We start from the raw sequence: 21,729 nt of genomic DNA on the forward strand, positions 1-21,729 counted from the left end.
TTTTTGTGTTCCCATGATGACAGTTTTCAAATCAACTTCTGTGACAGCTTCTGCTCTTAAGCTGCTCCTTACAGATCCCTCCCCCTCTGCCATCAGGACACTATAATTACTCCCTGGCTGAAACCTCCAGGGAGGAAAGACGCCCCTCAGCTAAACCCAAAGCTTGGGAGAAAGTTGCTCCCCAGATGAGGAGACGAAATGGCCCTTCCACAAACGGGAAGGTGGTTTGAGGGAGGCCCAAGATGGAGGCTGCTGCTATGGGATGCCTCTGGAAGATCTGGGACACCCCAGAGGCTTCCACCGTGGATGTTTGTGAAGCGGGCACTGTGCGTTGTCGTTGCTCAACATATATGCGGTATGCAGGTGAGGGGAGCACGCATGGAGAAGGGAATGGGCCCTCTTCTGGGTTGAGTTCAAGGGGGTGGGGGGGAATGCAAGGGTTATGAGAGGCGTATGAAGAAGAAAAGAAAAAAGAGAGAGAAATCATGCTTTGGAAAAAGTGCTTGTGGATGAAGAGGGAACGCCGGGGTTGGGGCCTGGCTCCTCTTGCCAACGGTTCATACACCGCCGGCGGGCATTCATGAAGAAGTTGCTGACGGTGTTGAGCTCCAGGCCTAGCTGCTGCGAAATGGTCATCTGCATCTCCTTGGAAGGCCGCTTGTTCTCTTTGAAGATGGCGATCAGGGTGCGGCGTTGAAGGTCGGTGAAGACCAGGCGCTGTTTTTTCGGTTGCAGATTCCGGTCCTTTTGCTGCTCCTGCTCTTTGCGTTTGCAGGCTACGCAGGTGGTTTTGAAAGGAAAAGAGGGGGAAGGGGAGGCGGAGGGCGGGGGAAGGGAGAGAGAGAAGAAAATAACATGGCTATCAAATTCATGCACATCAAAGCCTGTTTCCCATTTTTTTTCCTCCTCTCCAATCCCTCCCCACCCCATACAACATTTGCAATGACCCACCTTCAGATAAAGGAATATACCAAATGGCTTTCGTTAGCATTTTGTTTTTTCCTTCTTCCATTCCATCGTGTCCAATTCTCAGACAAATCCCTAAAGCTTTTTCTTGGCAAGGCTTTTCAGAAATAATTTGCCATTGCCTCCTTCCTGGGGCTGAGAGAGAGTGACTGGCCCAAGGTCACCCAGCTGGCCTCGTACCTAAGGCAGGACTAGGACTAGAATAAGTCTTCCAGTTTCTAGTCGGATGCCTTATCCACGACTAAACCAAACTGGCTCTCATTCATTAGCACGGCTTCTATTCCAAATTTTGTTTTTGTTTTTAAAAAAACCAATGTACAGATAGTCCTTGACTTACGATCACAATTGAGCCTCCCAATTTTTGTTGTTAAGCAAGACAGTTGTTAATTTCGCCCCCATTTTTACGATCTTTCGTGCCACAGTTGTTAAGTGAATCTGCCTTCCCCATTGGCTTTGTTTGTCAGAAGGTCACGAAACAACACTGCAACCCGTCATAAATATGAGTCGATTGCCAAATGGCTGAACTTTGATCATGGGGATGCTGCAACGGTCGTAAGTGTGAAAAATGGTCATAAGTCTCTTTTTTCAGGGCCATTGTAACTTCAAACGGTCACTAAATGAACTTTTGTAAGTCAAGGGCTATCTGTATATAGTGTCAATGTGATGGAAGTGTCTATTTGTGTAAAATATTCTGATTCCATTCCTCAAGCAGAAATAGGTGAGATTTAAGGTAACAATCTCTGATGTCTATCCAAACTGTAAGATTGCAATGCTGCAGCTATCCATCTGCTTTTTTTTTGTTGTGGTGGTGGTTGAGGAGGGCTAGAAATGAGGTTTTTATTCCTAAAACCAAATAGCAAAATGTCTGCACTTAAATTCTGTATTCATTTATCATGATTAGTTCACAGAGCTTTGTCTGAATCGAAGCATTATGGCTTCCCATTGATATCACATGTTCCCTGACTGGCTACCCTGTGAGAGAGAATCATTAGTATTTAAATCGATTGAACTGTAAATCCTGCCTTGAGCTGAGACAGGCATAGTGATTCCTGAAGGGAAGTCTAGAAAACCATGATTATTTTTTTAAAAAAAAGGTATGTTCATTTGCGCATTTAAATTGGAGAGATGCTTTGTGGCAGTTTTGAAATGCGCCTTACTCCACCTGCTCTATTCAGGAGAATGGGTTGGAGGATGAAGGGTAGCCAAAAGCCATCTTAGAATGGTTTAGTGATCCTGTACTGAGCAGGAGTTAGACTAGATGATCTCTAAGGGACCTTCCAACTCTGAGATTTTATGAAAACAGAGGGAATTGATCAGATAAACCCTCCTGAAGTTCCCAATAAGCCCAGTAACTAGTAACCTTTTAACTCTCATCTCCTCATAAATTATCTCCTACAGCTTCCCTAATCTTGGTGTCTTCCACCTGTTTTGGACTAGAGTTGCCATCAACTCTCAATATGGCCAATGGTCAAAGTTGATGGAAGTTGAAGTCCCCAAACAGGTTGAGAAAGGCTGGTTCAGGTGAGCACCAGGCCCACTGGTGTAGAAGGCACAATTTTTTGGCATAACATCGTTCAGAAAACAATCCAACTTAGGATCAAACCCAGAAATGGAGTCTCTGTTTTTTTTGTTTTTTTTGAAAAATGTCATCATCAATCAAGCAGAAGAGAATATATGTAGTTCAGGGTCGAACGGTGGAGTTTTTTTGGTATTCTCTGAACTTGGTAGTTTTGTTGCAGATGTTTCATTACCTAGCATGGTAACCTCTTCAGTGCTAAGGAAGTGTTAGCACTGAAGATGTTATCTAGCCTTGGTGGCGTAGTGGTTAAAATGCAGTATTGCAGGCTACAATTGCCAGCAGTTTGGCAGTTCAAATTTCACTGGCTCAAGGTTGACTCAGCCTTCCATCTTTCCAAGGTTGGTAAAATGAGGACCCAGATTGTTGGGGGTGGGGGGCAATGTGCTGACTCTGTAAACCGCTTAGAGAGGGCTGTAAAGCACCGTGAAGCGGTATATAAGTCTAAGTGCTACTGCTATCCAGTTGGGTAATGAAGTGTCTGGAAGAAAAAAAAACCCAACCAAGTTCAAAAGGCACCAAGGACTAGGAAAAATGTCTCCAGAATTCAGTTCCCCTTTCAACCCTTCCAAGCCCATATTCGACCTGAACATTCTCTAGTGGGAACATTCAGTTCGCTCTTAGAAAAAAGAACCCACAATTTCTACATTTTGAAGGTGAGATGGCTGCTTCCCACAGTCTGCATCTGGTCATTGTTCACCTGTTCATGACAGCTTTAGTAGGTTTTTGCATTGCATTAAAAACCTACAAAATCCGTTTGATTCGGTGCAGCTGTGAGACAGGAGACATCAGCATGGACAAAAGACATTTTGGCCAAAGGCCTTTATATTGTGTCCCAACTGACATTTAATTCATGTAAAGATAAAAATGCTGGCTGTGTACCTCCATCAAAACCCCAGCAGATGAATGGACCACCTACCCTATGACCATCAGATGCTTGCAAGGAAAACAAACAAAAATAAGCCTTTTTTGGCACAAAAAACATTAATATTTTCTCTTTCAATTTTTTTTAAATAGATACCAACATTTTAAAAGGAAATCAAAACCAAAGAAAAACAAACCAATAGCAACGACATAAGATTTGCAAATCAAAATTTGGATCAAAGCATTCACTACAATTTTTTTTTTTAAAAAAACCAACCCTTTCATTTCCCCTTCCTTTCCCCTCTTCCCTTGCTGGCTTCCCACTGCACAAAATTGATTCGGTCTGCAAATACATTGATGCTGTAGAAGCCAAGCAAAAATAAAAATCCACCCAATAAATTCAGCCTGTGGGCAGATGATGAGCAGAAAACAGACATGAGAATCACACAGATTTAGTTGAGAGCGTTCATACCAGCAGAGGTCAATACTGAAGTCCAGGCAGGGTTGACAGAACAAAGCAGCAGAATCTATTCTGCAGTATTTTAGGTTATAGACACAATTGGAACCAGCAAGAAGCTGCCAAGGGTCATGGAGACTGACTTTGCCGGGTTTCTGAGACCAACATTTGCAGATGTGCTGATCTGCTAGTATCTAAACCAACCGGGAAGCTTTTGAGATCATTTAAACCAGAGGACAATGGAACAGCTCAGGAACACGGGAGGCCCCATTCAGCGACTTGCCATGTTTAGAGAGAGTTCAAAGTTACAATGGTGATGAAAAAGTAACTTTACCACAGTCCCCACATTTTTGACCTTTGCATGTCTGTGTAAAGCAAAGGAAGGCTGAAATAAGATTATAAGCCCAGTCGCGGTTTCAGTTACCAACCTCTTCGCTTAATGACTGAGTTGCTGGTTGGAATTGTGCTTGCTAAACGAGGATTAACTATGTTTTAATTATTCTTATGGTAGTTCTAATCTTATGATTCTACTCTACTACTCTACTCTACTCTACTCCACTCCACTCCACTCCACTCCACTCCACTCCACTCCACTCTCTTTTAATTTGAAAAAAGATGCAGTACCTTAACGGTCACAAAAACAGTTTCAGTTCATGGAAAAAGAACTAGGAAAGACTGTTGGCAAACCACTAAACAGAACCTCCATATTCCATACTTTTGCATGCCAGCTGTTATTGTCCCCTCCCAAACATTTGGTAACTTCTGCTAGAAAGGGGGTAGTAAATTCATTGGGTCCTTGCCCCAACCAGCAGGACTCTTACACATAAACATGGACATTAGATCTTTCAGATTTACACAATCATGCCACAATCGTACCCACACATATGATGATAGGGATTGTTAATTTTCAGGGAGGGTCTTTTGAGTCCATAGTTAAGCTTTGCTGTGTGTTAAACTAAGACAGAAATAGCTTGCGAGCATGTACAGATTGCTTTTTCCTCCTATTAATGAAATGGCCATTATTCTCCACGTGTAACACTGATAAATACACATTTTAAAGAGATTCTTCATTTCTTTTAAGTGGTTAAAAAAAAAAAAAAAAACCAAAGGAGAAAGCTTTCCGCAGCTTAACATGTCTGTTCACAGTTCAATATAATTACTGTTCCACAGAGTAGGAATCAATAGCTGCTGTAGTTGAATTTACTACATACTGTGGGTCTCCAGAGCTGCAACAGATGGGGCTATTTCATAGGCTCATCTCCCCACGGATGATTGCCTGGGCCGTCTCCATCTCACCATCAGGTGAGAGGGGTGGGGGTGCGGAGGCAGCAGTGTTTCTGCTGATGTAACCAAGGTTGGGTAAAAATACAGGAGAAGGCCATGCAGCTGGTCCTCGGCTCACCACGGCAAATTGGGACCTGAATTCCCATGGCTAAAAATGAAGTGAGCCCCGTCTAATTTTACAGTCTTTTTTTTTTTTTTTTGCCATGGCTGCTAAGTGAGTCATGTGGTCATTGAGCAAATACGGCTTCCCTTTGGAGTTTGCTAGTAGGAAGCCAGTTGGGAAGATGGCAAATGGCAATCACATGACCTGGGACGCTGCAAGTATTGTAAATATATGCCAGTTGCCAAACATCCAAATTTTGATCACGTCACCATGGGAATGGAATGGAATGGAATGGGATAGAATAGAATAGAATAGAATAGAATAGAATAGAATAGAATAGAATAGAATAGAATAACAGTTGGAAGGGACCTTGGAGGTCTTCTAGTCTAACCCCTTGCTTAGGCAGGAAACCTTATACCATTTCAGACAAATGGTTATCCAGTTTCCTCTTTAAAACTTCCAGTGTTGGAGCATTTACAACTTCAGGAGGCAAGTTGTTCCACTGGTTAATTGTTCTGTCAGGAAATTCCTCCTTAGTTCTAAGTTGCTTCTCTCCTTGATTAGTTTCCACCCTTTGCTTCTTGTCCTGCCTTCAGGTGCTTTGGAGAATAGTTTGACTCCCTCTTCTTTGATGCTGTATGGTGTAATGGTTCTAAGTGCGGGCAACATAATTTCATTTTTAATGTGTGCCAATTTGATCAAAGTCAAAAATGACAATAAAGGTTCGCTTATCTTATCTAAGTGCAGAGAGTGGTTTATAAATCATTTTTTCCAGTGTCAGTGTCACTTTTAACAATAACTAAAAAAACGATCATAAGTCGAGGACCACCTGTACTGGATTTCAGCTGTGATTGGCATCTTTCACCAGTACAGGTAGTCCTCGACTTACGACCACAATCAAGCCCAAAATTTATGTTGTTAAGTGAGAAATTTGTTAAGTGGGTTTTTGGCTCACTTTATGACTTTTCTTGCCACTTTTGTTAAGTGAATCACTGCAATTATTAAATTATTAACATGGCTGTTAAATGAATCTGGATTCCTGATTGACTTTGCTTGTTAGAAGGTCACAAAAGGGGACCTTGGAATATTGTAACCATCATAAATATGAGTCAGTCACCAAGCATCCAAGTTTTATTCACGTGGCCGTGGGGGTGCTGCAATGGTCATAAGTGTGAAAAATGGTCATAAGTCACTTTTTTCAGTGCTGTTGTGACTTTGTAAACAAACTGTTGTAAGTCAAGGACTACCTGTATTGTCTAGTCTGACAACAACCCAGAAGCTGAGTTTTGACTAAGAGCAACTTCCCATTGGGATTCTTAGAATGAGCTAGTAAGATTCTAGAACAGTTTTTCTCGACCTCAGCCATACAAGAAGTATGTGGACTTCAACTCCCAGAATCCTCCAGCCCATGCATGGGCTGGTGGATTCTGGGAGTTGAAACCTGCACATCTTAAATTCACTGAGGTTGAGAATCAGAGATCTAGGAACGTGACAGGAATGTTGTTGGTGCAGGCCTCAAATTTGCCCTGTTTAGTGCTCAAGTCAGGTATTGAATAGAAGAGCTACAAAAACCAATCTATTAAACCAGGGATTCTCAACCTTGGAGTTTCCAGGAGTGTGGACTTCCGCTCCCAGAATTCCATAGACAGCTGGACCATTGATGAGAATTCTAGGAGTGAAAGTCCACACTTCTGGAAACACTGAAATAAAATCCAGCCATATATCTCCAGGAAGCCTACAAGCTGGAGTTGATAGTCCCATATTTGACCTTTGGTAGAGTCATCATCGTTGTGGTTGCCATTATCATCGTCACCATCATGTATTGAAAACCTCATCCTCCATAGAGAGCAAGGCTGTGCCTCATCCAGCTCAGAAGGATCCATTACTGTCATAAATTGAGGACTACCTGTAATGTAATCTCTAATATGGGCTCTAACACAGGAGTCTCCAACCTTGACAACTTGAAGACTTGTGGAATTCCCTTATCTAATTGCCTTTTATAATTTTCCACATGGACGGCCATGGCTACATCTTATACTACTGAGTTATGAATTTCACCGTGTCCTGTACATAAGAAGACTTTCCAATCTGAGCTGAAGCTCCTTTCACTCAGCTCCAATGCAAGTCTCATTCCATTTTATTGTCCACCATTCTTTGTGTCTGTTTTCCCCTCTGTCCTTTTATGAATCTTCTCATTTATTTTAGTACTTCTTATCAGGGGTGGGATTCTACCAGTTCGCACCTATTCGCTAGAACCGGTTGTTAACATTCTAAGCAGTTCGGAGAACCAGTTATTAGAAGAAATTACTGGACTAATCCTGTAAGGAAGGCAGGAAGGAAACATTCTGGTGTTGCTTACAGAAGCTGCCTCTCCATTAACCCTTATTATATTCTTGGCAGGACTAGACTTCCTATCTCAGAAACTTCTCTGGAGTTTTTTTTCCTCCTTTGCTGGTACTTTGCTTGTGTGGAGTGACCATTCAAAGTTACAATGGCACTGAAAAAAGTGACTTATGACCATTTTTCACACTTGCGACTGTTGCAGCATCCCCACAGTCATGAGAGGCCAGGCGAGGAGATGCGTGCCTCGATGTGAGTGATGTTGAGTTGGCCACACCCAGCCAGTCACATGATCACCAAGCCATGCCCACCAACTAAGCCACGCCCACAGAACCGGTTGTTAAAAAATTTGAATCCCATCCCTGCTTCTTACTCATTCAATTTTAAGGCTACCCACTCTCCTAGTGATCAAAACAGAACAGCTATATTTTTTTACAGCTGTTAAACAACAGCAGTAAAACAGCTGCACAGGGGAAAGATTCAGTGCTTGACATTTTAGTAGAGTTCCACATTGTGGAAATCTGGCCTGGTGCCTACAGGAACAGCTAGATCTTTAAGGCCCCGTAATCCCTTGCATCAGGGTAACTGAATGGAGCTGAGTGTTTCCTGGCCAGATGCCCTTCCTGTTGCCAATGTGGAGTTTGCAGCAGATATATTCTCATTGTGTCCAAACAGAGAAATATTTGCCTCTACCTAGGATTGAACTCACGGCCTCCTGATTGTGAGGTGAGAGCTCCACCTCTAGGCCACCGCACCACTTGTTATCTTTCTAATGTATCCTGGTGTGGAAAGGATCAAGGTCATTGGTTTCCTTCAGGAACCTCTGGAGCTGATCATCTTGATCATCTTCTCCAGAACCTTCTCCAAAATGGGAAGGTTGGAAAAAAAGCTAACATACAGTAGTTGGTCCCAGTGACAGCTTTTTGAGAAGGAAACAGACCACCACTTCCTTCAAGGCGTGCAGAAGCAACCTTTCACACAAGGATACGTCACCCCTGCTTGGACCCAACCATGTGCTCACCCTTAGGAGGCCAGCAGCAGCAGTTAGGAGACACATACAGTAGATCGAACATACTGGTGATCATCCAAACAGCTCCAAGAACCTGTCCATCTCCTGTCCATCTCCTTCAGCTTTATGGACTCATCCTGCCAGATAAGAGAGCAAGGCAGTGCCTCACCCAGCTCAGAAGGATCCATTACTGTCATAAATTGAGGACTACCTGTAATGTAATCTCTAATATAGGCTCTAACACATGGATCCCCAACCTTGGCAACTTGAAGACTTGTGGACTTCAACTCCCAGAATTTCTGGGAGTTGAAGTCCACAAGTCTTCAAGTTGCCAAGGTTGGAGACCCCTGCAGTCTAACATGTGTTGGGTCAAACTCAATCTTTGTCTTTTCCCATCTCTTCTGTCGAGTACCTCAACAAACCCCAAAGCTTTTGGATCGATGTACAGGAAGGGGTCACTCAGGAGCAATCTGATCCTAATTCTCCCTCACTTCCTTTCACCCGCCTTTCTTTTCAATGAGAAGTTCCTAGACCTTATGACCTTTCCTTATAGAGGGGTTGCTGCAGCTTCCCAACCATCTGGCCCCATAGTCCCTCTTCTGAGAACCTGAACGTATAAAACATGCCGCGCGTATTTGGCTTACTCATGTTTACAACCACAGATTGGTAAGATAAATGCAGACACAGTGGGGATTTGTGAGGAAAGAGATATGCCAATCATAAAAGTTTCTATAGAAATGGATTTATGACATCCATCAAACTCCAACCTAATAGAGTTAGTCGTTACCTTACAACATTCATTCGGTGACCATTTGACGTTACAACAGCACAGAAAAAGTGACTTATGACCATTTTTCATATTTACAACCATTGCAGCATCCCCATGGTCATGTGATCAAAATTTGGATGGTTGGCAATTGGCTCATATTTATGACAGTTGCAGTCTTCCGGAGTCATGTAATTACCAGTTGCGACCCTCTGACAAGCAAAGTCAATGGGAAAGCCATTGACTTAACAACCATGTTACTAACTTAACCCCTGCAGTGATTCTCTTAACAACTAAAGCAAGGAAGGTTGTAAAATGAGACAAAACTCACTTAAGAACTGTTTGACTTAGCAATAGACATTTTGGGCTCAACTGTAATCATAAGTCGAGGATTACCTGTGTTCATTTCTACTATGTACAGGGAGGACTGCGGGATGTGATTAAAAAAAAAGTCCTCTACTTATATAGGTGCCGGGCTATATGCAGGGATTCACAGTGCACTGAGTCCTCAGGATATTTTTAAAATGTGACTGTCAGCTCTTCAAGGTAGTCCAGACAGAACAGAATAACAAAGTTGGAAGGTACTTTAGAGGTCTTCTAGTCCAACCCCTCCCTCAGGGAGGAAACCCTATACCATTTCATACAAATGGCTGTCCAATCTCTTCTTACGGTTACAGGAAGGGTTACAGGAACTGGGCTTGGCTAGTCTAGTGAAGAGAAGGAACAGGGGAGACATGATAGCAGTCTTCCAATATTTGAGGGGCTGCCACAAAGAGGAAGGGGTCAGTCTATTGTCTAAAGCTCCTGTAGGCCAGACAAGGAATAATGGATGGAAACTGAACAAGGAGAGATTTAACCTGGAAACAAGAAGAAACTTTCTGACAGTGAGAACAATCAACCAATGGGACAGAAGTTGCCCTCGGAAGTTGTGGGAGCGCCATCACTGAAGGCTTTCAAGAAGAGACCGGACTGCCATTTGTCAGAAATGGTGTAGGGTCTCCCGCTTGGGCGGGGGGTTGGACTAGATGACCTATAAGGTCCCTTCCAACTCTGATTATCTGTTATCTGTCTGTTATCTGTTCTTAAAAATTTCCATTGTTGGAGCATCCACCACTCGTGGAGGCAAGTCAAGAGAAGAAGCACTTCAGAAGTACTTGCTTTAACTTTATTGTAAAGTTACTTTAACAGAATCTTCAAGGTCTGAAGTTATGACTCCCCCACCTTGTTTTTATGGTCTGAAAATCAAGGTAGCATCTCTTCGGAGACATTTGCATTTCCCCCATTCTTTCTGAGGATTCAACTGTCACTTGTCTGATTGTTGCTTTGTCTGTCCTTCTGTCTCCCAAGGTCATTCTCACACACCATTACAGTGGCACACTGAAAAACAAGTGGAGCTTATACCGTACTATCTGGATTTTTTTTTTATCACACCCCCATGGATATACCTGTACATAGTAGAAATGAATATTTGCCAGTACAGTAACTGTTTTGCTTCAATTATAGGTAAAGGTTCCTCTTGCACATAGGTGCTAGTTGTTTCCTACTCCAGGGGGCGAAGCTGAAGAGCCAGAGCTGTCCGAAGACGTCTCCATGGTCATGTGGCTAGCATGACTAAACACCGAAGGTGCACAGAACGCTGTTACCTTCCCACCAAAGTGGTCCTTATTTTTCTACTTGCATTTTTACATGCTTTCAAACTGCTAGGTTGGCAGAAGCTGGGACAAGTAACAGGAGCTCACTCTGTTACACAGCACTAGGGATTCGAACAGCCATACTGTGTTCTGATCGACAAGCTCAGTGTCTTAGCCACTGAGCAAGGTTGAGCTCTCCTTTGACTGGATATCTCTATCACAGGCCAATAGAGTCTTCTTACTGCCAAAGACTGAATGTCCCTACTAGTCAGGATAGATCAGCAAGTCTACATAAGGGCCATGCTAGGTGCTGGGTAACACCTGCTCCCAGTGTTTTTTCTATAGATGCAGCAATGGGAACTCACATTCTAATGTCTTATGGAAAAGGAGCTTAACTATGTTAATGGTCCGAGAATAGTGGTTCTCATCCTGTGGTCTTTGGACCCCTGGAAGTCCGCGATGTCATCACAGGGGATCTGTGAAGGCTTGAAGAAATGTTTTGATTTAAATCTTCAGTTAAGTCTTGGGGTTGTTGGCCATAGTCTGTGGCTACAAAAGGTAAATAAAGGGGGTCCATGGTGAAGAAAAGGTTGAGAACCACTGGCCTAGAAGATTGGGATACTGGAGCAAGCATATATGTGGGACAGAAAGAAAAGATTCACAAATTAAAACTGGGAATCAAGGTGTATGACAGAAGCCATGGTGACATCATGTGGTGGCGCAGTGGTTAGAAAGCAGTACTGCAGGCTGATTCTGCTGACTGCCGGCTGCCAGCAATTCGGCATCCCAAAGGTGCTTTTTCAAGAGGCAACTGGACTTTCTGGTTTTTCTTTGAGGACGTTTCAACTTCTCATCCAAGAAGCTTCTTCAGCTCTGACTGGATGGTGGGGAAGAGCTGAAGAAGCTTCTTGGATCAGAAGCGAAACGTCTTCAAAGAAAAACCAGAAAGTCCAGTTGCCTCTTGAAAAAAGCACATTTAGGACAACCGTGACCTGGGTGACTGAGAATCTCCATAGACGTTCAGCGATTCAGCAGTTCGAATCTCACCGGCTCAAGGTTGACTCAACCTTCCACCCTTACGAGGTCAGTAAAATGAGGACCCAGATTGCTGGGGGCAATAGGCTGACTCTGTAAACCACTTAGAGAGGGCTGTAAAGCACCGTAAAGTGGTATATAAGTCTAAGTGCTATTGCTATCATAACTCATCAAGCAAATGAAGCTAATCGTGTTATCTGAGGAATCACCTATCTCCAATTGTGTGGTGGAATGTAGTTTGGATTCCCAGGAGGGAGGGGCTGCATTCCAGAGGACCAAGAGACAGGGATCACGTGGATCACCCTCTGTGACCTTCTGACAAGCAAAGCCAGATTGTCTTAACCACAGTGTTATTAACTTAACTGCAGTGATTCACTAAACGACTGTGGCAAGAAAGTTCGTAAAATGGGGTATATTTGGGGAAAAGGAATAGCATCACTCACCCTGCTCTATTATAGCTTATTCTAGTGGCGCTTGTTGGAATCTAGGAAACACAATGGAAAACAGGCCATACACGTTTACTTTACATGCAACAATAAGATCAGATCAATTTGAAATAAGAGTGGGGGGGAAAACAGATCCAATTGTTATGTGTGCTCTTGGCCAGTAGGGGGCGGAATGGCTTTACAGACACACTTTTTTTCTTCTTCTTTCACACCCAGTCCAACCTTTTCTTACACAAAGAGAGCTGTTGTACATACTGTACATCGTTGGAAATTTAATTTTTTGACTCAATAGAAATAATCCCCTTAATAAAGCTCCTGCACCTCTGAACCTTCTGCATCCCCCTTCACTTTGCTGGATCATCAACCCCAGCTGTCCTTCAGAATCACTGCTGCTGTGGCAAAAGAGACTCCTCAGGGCAAACCACCCTTAACAAAGTTATTTTTTGTTGTTGTTCATTTCTCTAATCCTTTTCTTTCTTTTTTTTTCAAAGATGCTTGAGTGAGGGCCCAATGTTACATCCATGTTCTAGAACTGCATTTCTCTTGGAAGTCAATAATCAGAAGGAAAACCAGTAGGACCATTCCAGATCAACCCATTTTTAAAAGCTTCGGCTTTTTAATCAAAAGTCTTAGTCCAAAATGGTGCTATCTGACATCTTCTGATTTTTGCCCATCATAGGCTAACACAGATCTCCTCCTAATGCATTATCTGAAGATTGAAGAGATTCTATTCTTGCTATTTAAACGTAATAGCAAGGATGCCATTTTTTACATGTATTACGATACAGGTAGTCCTTGACTTATGACCACCATTGAGCCCAATTGTTTATTTATTTAGCCCATTGCTAAATAAGATAGTTAAGTGAGCTTTGCCTCGTTTTACAACCTTCCTTGCCACCATTAAGGGAATCACTGTAGTTATTAAGTTAGTTACAGGATTGTTAAGTGAATCTGGCTCTCCCCATTTACTCTGCTTGTCAGAAGGTTGCAAAAAGTGACTGCATGACCCCAGGAGACACTGCAACCATCATAAATACATGCCAGCTGCCAAGCACCTCACATTTGATCGTATCATCACAAGGATTCTGTCATGGTCATAAGCATGAGAAACGGTCATAAGTCACATGTAGTATTAGTACCACCTCATAAAAACCCTAGTAAGACTACACCTGGAATAGTGCAACCAATTTTGGTCACCCTACTACAAAAACAGATGTTGAGACTTTGGAAAAGTTCCAAGAAGAGCAACTGAGATGATCAAAGGCCCGGAGATTCAAACATAGGAAGAATGGCTGCAGGATTTGAGTTTGCCTAGTCTAAAGAAAAGAAGAATTGATAGCATGATAGCAGTATTCCAGTATTTGAGGGGCTGCCACAAAGAAGAAGGAGTCAAATTCTTCTCCAAAGCACAGGAGGGCAGGACAGCAAACAATGGTTGGAAACTAACCAAACAGAGAAGCAATCTGGAATTAAGGAGAAACTTCCAAGCAGTAAGGACAATTGACCAGTGGAACAGCTTGCCTTCAGAAATTATGGGTGCTCCATCACTGGAGGTTTTTAAGAAGAGACAGTCACTTATCTGAAATGGTATAGGGTTTCCTGTCTGAGCAGGGCATTGTCAACTAAAAATAATAATCCTTTGGTCTTTTTAGTTGCCAGCAGAAAGGGAGTGGGGGGGAAAGCAGTGCATTTCTTAAATGCCTTGGATAATCACCTTGGCAGCCCAAAGCTGTCGGCATGCAAGAATATTACTGGAGAGCCTGATTGATGACTCTTGGCTATGAATGTGTCCCATTGCAGAATATACATCCAGGGGGTGGGAGGAAGACCAGGGTCAAGGGGGAAATGAATGATGTATTTTAATGTCGGCTGCACCCAGCTAACGCCAACATGGCCACTCCTAATAAATCTTTTTTTGTTTACTCTGAGAGATGCGGGTTGAGACTTGATTTGAATGGGGATGGATTTGTTGGAGCCCTGACAGGCATTGGACTACATTGAGGAATATTGGTCTAACGCAAAGCTCTTGTCATGCCTTTGGTAGAGTCGGACACTGAAGGAGAGGAGGAACAGCCGACAGGGAGTGGAGGGGTGGCTCCGGAGCTTGTGAAGGAAGCTGGAGAAGGGCTTGAGCCGGCTGGGCGGTCAGAGGAAGAACCAGGCCCATCCCCTCTGCATCCTGGAGCACGCAGGGAGGAAAGGAGAAGGCAACCACTTGGCTTGGGAGAAAGGAAGCAGCCATGATCCTCCTCATTGGTTACAGCTGGGGAGATGATTCTATAAGAGAGACGGTTAGAACACAGGTTGCCAGAAGCAAGCGTGTTTTATTTTGGTCTGAAGTTATCTTGGTTGACATCCTTCCAACAGACTGTGCTGTTTTTATCTCCTTGAATTTGGTAAATACTTCTCCTGTTCTGTTGTGGACATTTTGTCGTTGTAGTTTGTTTGGTCTTTTATTTCACTTCTATCTGCTCATTAAATTCAGACTGTATTGCTTTCTTTTGAAGACTATTTTTGAGTAAGTTTTATCTCCAACTGAGAATTATCACACAGTGGGGCCAAGTTGGAGGCACTAAAGGACATTTATTTACGTCTTAGATTTTGTTACATTTGTGTTACACTCTGAGTCATCACAGCTCTCTTTGAAGAAGCAACTGGAGTTTTTTGTTTTTCTTTGAAGACATTTCGCTTCTCATCCAAGAAGCTTCTTCAGCTCTGGTGGTCTGACACTTTCCTGTCCCCTACTGGTCCTGTGGAAGTTTGCAGCCCAGGTATAATGATGGCAACAAGCTGGAAACTAGGAGATGTTGAGTTCTAGTCCCACCTTAGACACAAAGCCAGCTGGGTGTCTTTGGGCCAGTCACTCCCTCCAAGTATGTTGCCACAAAATCTGCAGGGGCTTGTTCTGGCAGTCGCTCAGAGTCAAGAGTGCCCCAAAGTCTTGTGTAAAAACACCCCCCACGTGCTACTAAAAAAACTGAAAGAGACAATCCAATGTTTTTTTTTCCTTTTGAATTTTTCTTTTTTAGAAATTCTTCCAATTTTAGTAAGTGGGCTTCAAACCCCAATTCCTCTCTTATTAAACAAGAAGCAACTCAAAAGAACCTCAGGAGTGTCCTTTACCCCCTCATCAATTCTTATGCCAGTTACTCCCAATAATTCCTGCCTCTGCCAACTTGCCGTGGCCAATTCACCATGGCCAACTTGCCGCGGGACAACTTGTCACAAGACCAAAGTGACGTAATATCGACGAAACGATGAAATAGAATCCCTAAAGAAATCGTCTTCTTTTAACGACCCCAAAATCCCTTGCGGGGTGGAGTCTGGGCAACTGAATGGCGCTAGCAGAGTGTTTCCTGCCCGGATGCCCTTCTTGTCGCCAATGAGGAATCACTAAGGAAATGATGAAAAATAATGTTTCAATTGTTTTAAATTATTAAATAACATCGTCGAATTGTCCTACGGCGAGTTGTCCCACGGCTAATTGGCCTTGATGCATTGTCCCGTTCTGAGTTGGCCATGGCGAATTGGCAGTGGTGAATTGGCCGTAGCAAGATGGCCGTGGTGAATTGTCCCATTCTGGCTCCTGTCCGAGTCTCATTTTCCACGGAAGCAGGGTGGGTAACCTGTCCATCCTGAATCTCCAAAGGCCCTTGGGCTAATTGCAGCAGCCCTCTGAGAGCAATCAGTGAAGACCCTAGGCACTTGGGAGCTGCCATCTGCCTCTTCCTTAATCAACTGCCCGAGGGTGGGCAGAGGGAGGCAGGGACAGAGAGAGAGAAAGAGAAAGGGAATGATTTGGGAGGACGGAGAGAATGATCTTTTCTCAGCAAAAAAAAAAAAAAAAAAAGTTTCTTGCCTTTGATTAAGCACTGCACAGCAGACTGAAATGCAACAGAACTCCTTGCTTGAGTTGCAACCGACCAACAAATTGGGCCACATGTGTGGGAGGCTTTATTTCGCCCCCTTACACACTCAGGGCACGCTCCCCACACCCCTATTAGCTTTGTGCTTGAGACAGCAAGAGCTGCCTCTGGGGAATAGCCTGTGGGTTCTTTATAGCGCGATGCCATTCTGCTTGCGGTTAAAACTAGAAACTCTTTATTGGCTCCTGCATAGCATTCATGCAGCTGACCCGGGAAATGTTCTTAGCCTCAAAACTAAGGAAGGGAGGGTGGAACAGCATGGATGGAGCAAAATTATTATTATTTTTTAAGCAGCTGTTTAACCCTTGATAGGAGCTGATTCAGGAAAGGCTTTGAGGGGACAGATAGGTGATGTATGCAGAAATGAAAAGAAAACCCATTGTGGTTTTGTAGCCACAAGAATCTATCAACAGAATTTATTTTGATAGTATATAGAATGTATGCAGCTCGGGGTTGAACTGTGGGGTCCTTGGGAGTTCTCTGAGCTTGATTGTTTTCTTGCAGACGTTTCACTGCCTAACTAGGTAACATCATCAATGTTCCCTTGCTCTTCACCCCATATTCTTTCTCCATACTTTGACTTGTCGGTCAGGCTAGTAGGCACAAAAGTGAAATGGAAGGTAGGTTTGGTCTGTAGCTGAGTACAGGTTGAGCTAGTAATGAATGGCCACCATTCTTAGCTGACAGAAATAGTATATCAGGGGTGTCCAACCTTGGCAACTTTAAGATTTGTGGACTTTGACTCCCAGAATTCCCCAGCTAGCATGGATGGCTCAGGAATTCTGGGAGTTGAAGTCCACAAGTCAGCATAGTTGCCTTCCTTTTGCGCTGTCCACTATCTACTTGGCTTCTACTTCATCAGAATTGGACTCTCCTTATTGAAAGGATGTGATCCTGACCTGTAACTAAAGTCATGCCAACTTGAATGAAAAAGGATTTCCATTTCAGTGGGATGATACCAGAATGTCAGAATTTTGCAGGTTCTTAGGAGGCTTCATCGCCTCACTGCGTTGCGCTAATTGTGCCACAGATCTGCCCCCAAGAGCAAATAATGAAATTCAATAAAAGGGGAAGGTGGAAGAAATAGGACATGGAGTCTCTTAACAAACCTCTTCTTCCTGACCTCTGTGGGAGGCAGGAAACGGGGTTAGAAGTCCTCTGCTTGGCTATGGGGGACCGGTTGCAATAGAGAAGCAGCTGAAGATGGGCCTTCTCCGTTCAGTAGTTATTAGTATGCAACTGGCATGTCCCGAGAAAGCCCGCTCGCCCAAGCAGACTGTCTGCTGCAAAGCAAATTAAATCTTCCTTTGAACTCGGCAAATTAGGCTATAAGACAATACAAAAAGCTCCTGAGCCATGGGCTGCCCACTTGATCTAGGCTTCTTTTGAAAGGAACTCGGTTGAGGGAGGGAGGGAGGGAGGGAGGGAGAGAAGGAAGGAAGGAAGGAAGGAAGGAAGGAAGGAAGGAAGGAAGGAAGGAAGGAAGGAAGGAAGGAAGGAAGGAAGGAAGGAAGGAGAAAAATAGAATAGAATAACAGAGTTGGAAAGGATCTTGGAGATCTTCTAGTCCAAGCCCCTGTTTAGAAAGGAAATCCTATACCATTTCAGACAAAAATTATATTGACTGTTTCCTAGTATGATTTGATTGTTGGTTGTACCCTACGACTATCATTAAGTGTTGTATTCTTAACGAATGCACCTTTTCTTTATGTATACTGAGAGTATTTACACCAAGACAAATTCCTTGTGTGTCCAATCACACTTGGCCAATAAAGAATTCTATTCTATCTATTAAAAAGAATGAAGGAAGGCGGGAGGGAGGGAGGGAGGGAAGGAGGGAAGAAGGAAGATGGTAGTAGAAAAAGGAGGGAAGGGGGAGGGAAGTGGCATCTAGGGAGAGTGGGAGGGAGGGAGGGAGGGAGGAAGCCAAGAAGGAAGGAAGGTGAGAATGGAAAAGAAAGTAAAGGGTAAAAGTAAATGAAGCCTTTCTTCCCTTCCCACTCAATATCTAATTCTTCTGAGTCAGCCTCAGCTAATACAACATGAAGCAAATACTCCTAATAAACTCCCACGGTGACACAACATGGCAGTTGAAGTCTGCCTGGGTGCCAGAGGGTACCTGGAGAAATCTCTGACAGCTCAATTTATACCTGGTGCAAGGAGAAGAGTGACTGGGGCTAGAGGGGAGGTGGAACGTACTGTGGATGCGAGAGAAAGGCTGGATGGGGAGATGAGGGACAAAACCTGAGCTGAGGAAAAAGGAGGGAAGGTTTGGGCCTTCAAGACTGCATCCCACACATGATTCATTACACCCCACCCCCATAAACACACTTTTTAAAACAAAATAGTACACATTTGACATAAAGCTATTTTTGCAAAGGTAGAGAGTGGGGACTTAAATTGTTTTATGTGAAATGACACCAATATCTTGCCTTAAGGCAGGGGTTTCCAAACTTGTGGACTTTAAGACTTCAACTCCTGTGTCTGGCTGGGGAATTCTGGGAGTTGAAGTCTTAAAGTCGCCAAGTTTGGAAACCCCTGCTGTGAGATAAAATTGGGGGACAAGGGCTATGAGAGGGGATCTCTGATAATTTAAACCACGGAAGGTGACAGCTTGAAAAACTAAGAAGGGTCAGATCTTAATTATTAGACTATTAGAAGATCCCAAATTGTAGTCTAGGTTGGGAAATTTTAAAAAAATACCCCAGAAGAAGACACTGGAAAATCATTTCTGTATTCTTGCCCAAAAAAATTAAATAGACATGTGACAATCACCCCCAAACCCCGCAAAGAGTGGGCTTTTGTTGAGGAAGGCTTTAAACTTTATTTAATTTGTTCAAGAAAGATTTACACAATTGCCATCAATGCTCAACAGAATTTTCCCCTCAAGGGCTGAATTTCACCCTTCCCCTCCTGCAGTAAACTACAGGTAGATTTCAACATACAACCATAATGGAGCCTTCCCACTACAGTCATACATTGTGACAGGTGTTACAATAGGTCATCTGTGTGACTAAATATATTTTACAACTGTTTTTGCAGTGATGTTAAACATTCTGATTGTTAAGCAAATCAATTGTTCGCTCTCTGCCAGTTTTGCCAAAAACTAGAAGCAAATGCTGGGTTTTAGCAAAAACAACATAAAACACAGTCCTGTGACCATGGGACACTGCAAACAGTTGTACATGGGACCTGGTTGCCAAGCACCTGAAATGCAATCACATGACCCGGTGGGGAGGGGCTAGGCATCAGAACTGGATCATAAGTACCCCTAATGAGATCCATTGGAACTTTGAACAGTTGCTAAGCAACCAATCGTAAGTCGATGATTATCTATATTGGCAATTCTTGGGAAGGCTTCCACCCTTTTATGACTACAGGTAATCCTCACTTTACCACCAGAATTGAGACTGGCAACTCCATCACTAAGTGAAAAAATCAGATGACTGGACATTAAGCAAATCACTTTGGTCATAAAGCGAGATGTCACAGGATTGTGAGTTGTGATTTCACTGCTGGCTCTCTGTTGGCTCTACTTCAGGGATCCCCAACTGACGGGCCGCAGCTAGGCCAAGACCTATTCTGAATTGGGCCATGTGAGTGGTGGGCTGAAGCATGCACATGCAACTCAATTTGTGCGAGCAGCAGGCCAGTGGGTGTGCACCACCCCGCCACTTGTGCAACTTGAGCTGCGCACATTCGTATTGGCTCGCCACTCACGTAAGGTCTGTGCACTTGTGCATCCACCAGGCCCACCACTTGTGTGGCCCAGTTCCCCTCTCCACTACCCCAGCCAGGCTGCCAAGCCGCAACGGTTGGGGACCCTTCCTCTACTTGTCAGAAACCGGCTATGAAATGTGTAAACAGTGATCATGTGGTGACTGTGGGATGCTACAATGGTTGCAAGTGTGAAAACTGGCCATAGAGTTACTTTTTAAGCACCAAAGTCACTAAACAGGGCAGTTGTTTAGCATGGACAACCTGTTTTCTTTCTCTCTTAACAAGTAGAATACCTGTGAATACAGGTGGCCCTTCTTTTAATGTCCCAAATTAAAAAAGAAAAGGTGTCCCTTTTCTTGATCCCATGTGGCGGCTTAAGGACTCCTCACTGAGTTTAATTTTCACCAGTAGTCCTCGACTTATGATCACAATTGAGCCCAAAATTTATGTTGCTAAGTGAGACATTTGTTAGTTGAGTTTTGCCCCATTTGTGACCTTTCTTGCCACAGTTGTTAAGTGAATCACTGCAGTTGATAAGTTAATCACACAATTGTTAAGTGGAATCTGGCTTCGCTATTGACTTTGCTTTCAGAAGATCACAAAAAGTGATCACATGATCACTTGGGACACAGCAATGTTCATAAATACGGTATGAACCAGTTGCCAAGCATCTGAATTTTGGCCACATAATCATGGGGGATGCTGCAAAGGTTGTAACTGTGAAAAATGGTCATAAGTCACTTTTTTTTTTGTACAGAGGTGGTATTCAGCAGGTTCTGACCAGTTCTGCAGAACCAGTGGCGGACATTTTGATTAGTTCGGAGACCCTGCAAATACCTCCTCTGACAGGCCAAGCCCCCATCTATTCTCTGCCTCCCGAGTCCCAGCTGATCGGCTGGGTCTTCTTGGGTTGCCCTGCACAGCAGGGGTGGGATTCAAATTTTTTAACAACCGTTTCTGTGGGCGTGGCTTAGTTGGTGGGCGTGGCTTGGTGGTCATGTGACCAGGTGGACGTGGCTTGGTGGTCATGTTATTGGCTGGGCGTGGCCAACTCAATATCACTCACATCGAGGCACGCATCTCCTCGCCTGGCCTCTCATGACTGTGGGGATGCTGCAACAGTCGTAAGTGTGAAAAATGGTCATAAGTCACTTTTTTCAGTGCCATTGTAACTTTGAATGGTCACTCCACACAAGCAAAGTACCAGCAAAGGAGGGGGAAAAAACTCCAGAGACGTTCCTGAGACAGGAAGTCTAGTCCTGCCAAGAATATAATAAGGGTTAACGGAGAGGCAGTTTCTGTAAGCAACACCAGAATGTTTCCTTCCTGCCTTCCTTACAGGATTAGGCCAGTAATTTCTTCTAACAACCGGTTCTCCGAACTGCTTAGAATGTTAACAACCGGTTCTAGCGAATAGGTGCGAACTGGTAGAATCCCACCCCTGCTGCACAGGAGAATGGAGCTGGAAATCAGGTTAGTGCAGGGGTGGGGAGGGAATGGAGATTTTGCAGGATCCTTCCCTTGCCACGTGCACCAAGACACACCCACAGAACCAGTAGTAAAAAAAAAAAATTAATCCCACCACTGGCATTGTAATTTTGAACTG

General features: G+C 43.7%; 1 protein-coding gene across 1 annotated transcript in view; it reads right to left on the reverse strand.

The window, feature by feature from the left end:
- Positions 1-483: 483 nt before the first annotated feature.
- ONECUT3 (one cut homeobox 3) overlaps positions 484-21,729 on the reverse strand; it is a 68,252-nt gene continuing 47,006 nt past the window's right edge. The window contains exon 2 of the mRNA XM_026681094.2: positions 484-776. Within this exon, the coding sequence (XP_026536879.2) occupies positions 484-776 (293 nt within the window). The remainder of the gene's footprint in view (positions 777-21,729) is intronic.

Source organism: Notechis scutatus, chromosome 1 (assembly GCF_049901735.1).
Source record: "Notechis scutatus isolate UNSWTSFEM ecotype Mainland chromosome 1, rNotScu1.2, whole genome shotgun sequence".
Lineage (NCBI taxonomy): Eukaryota > Metazoa > Chordata > Lepidosauria > Squamata > Elapidae > Notechis > Notechis scutatus.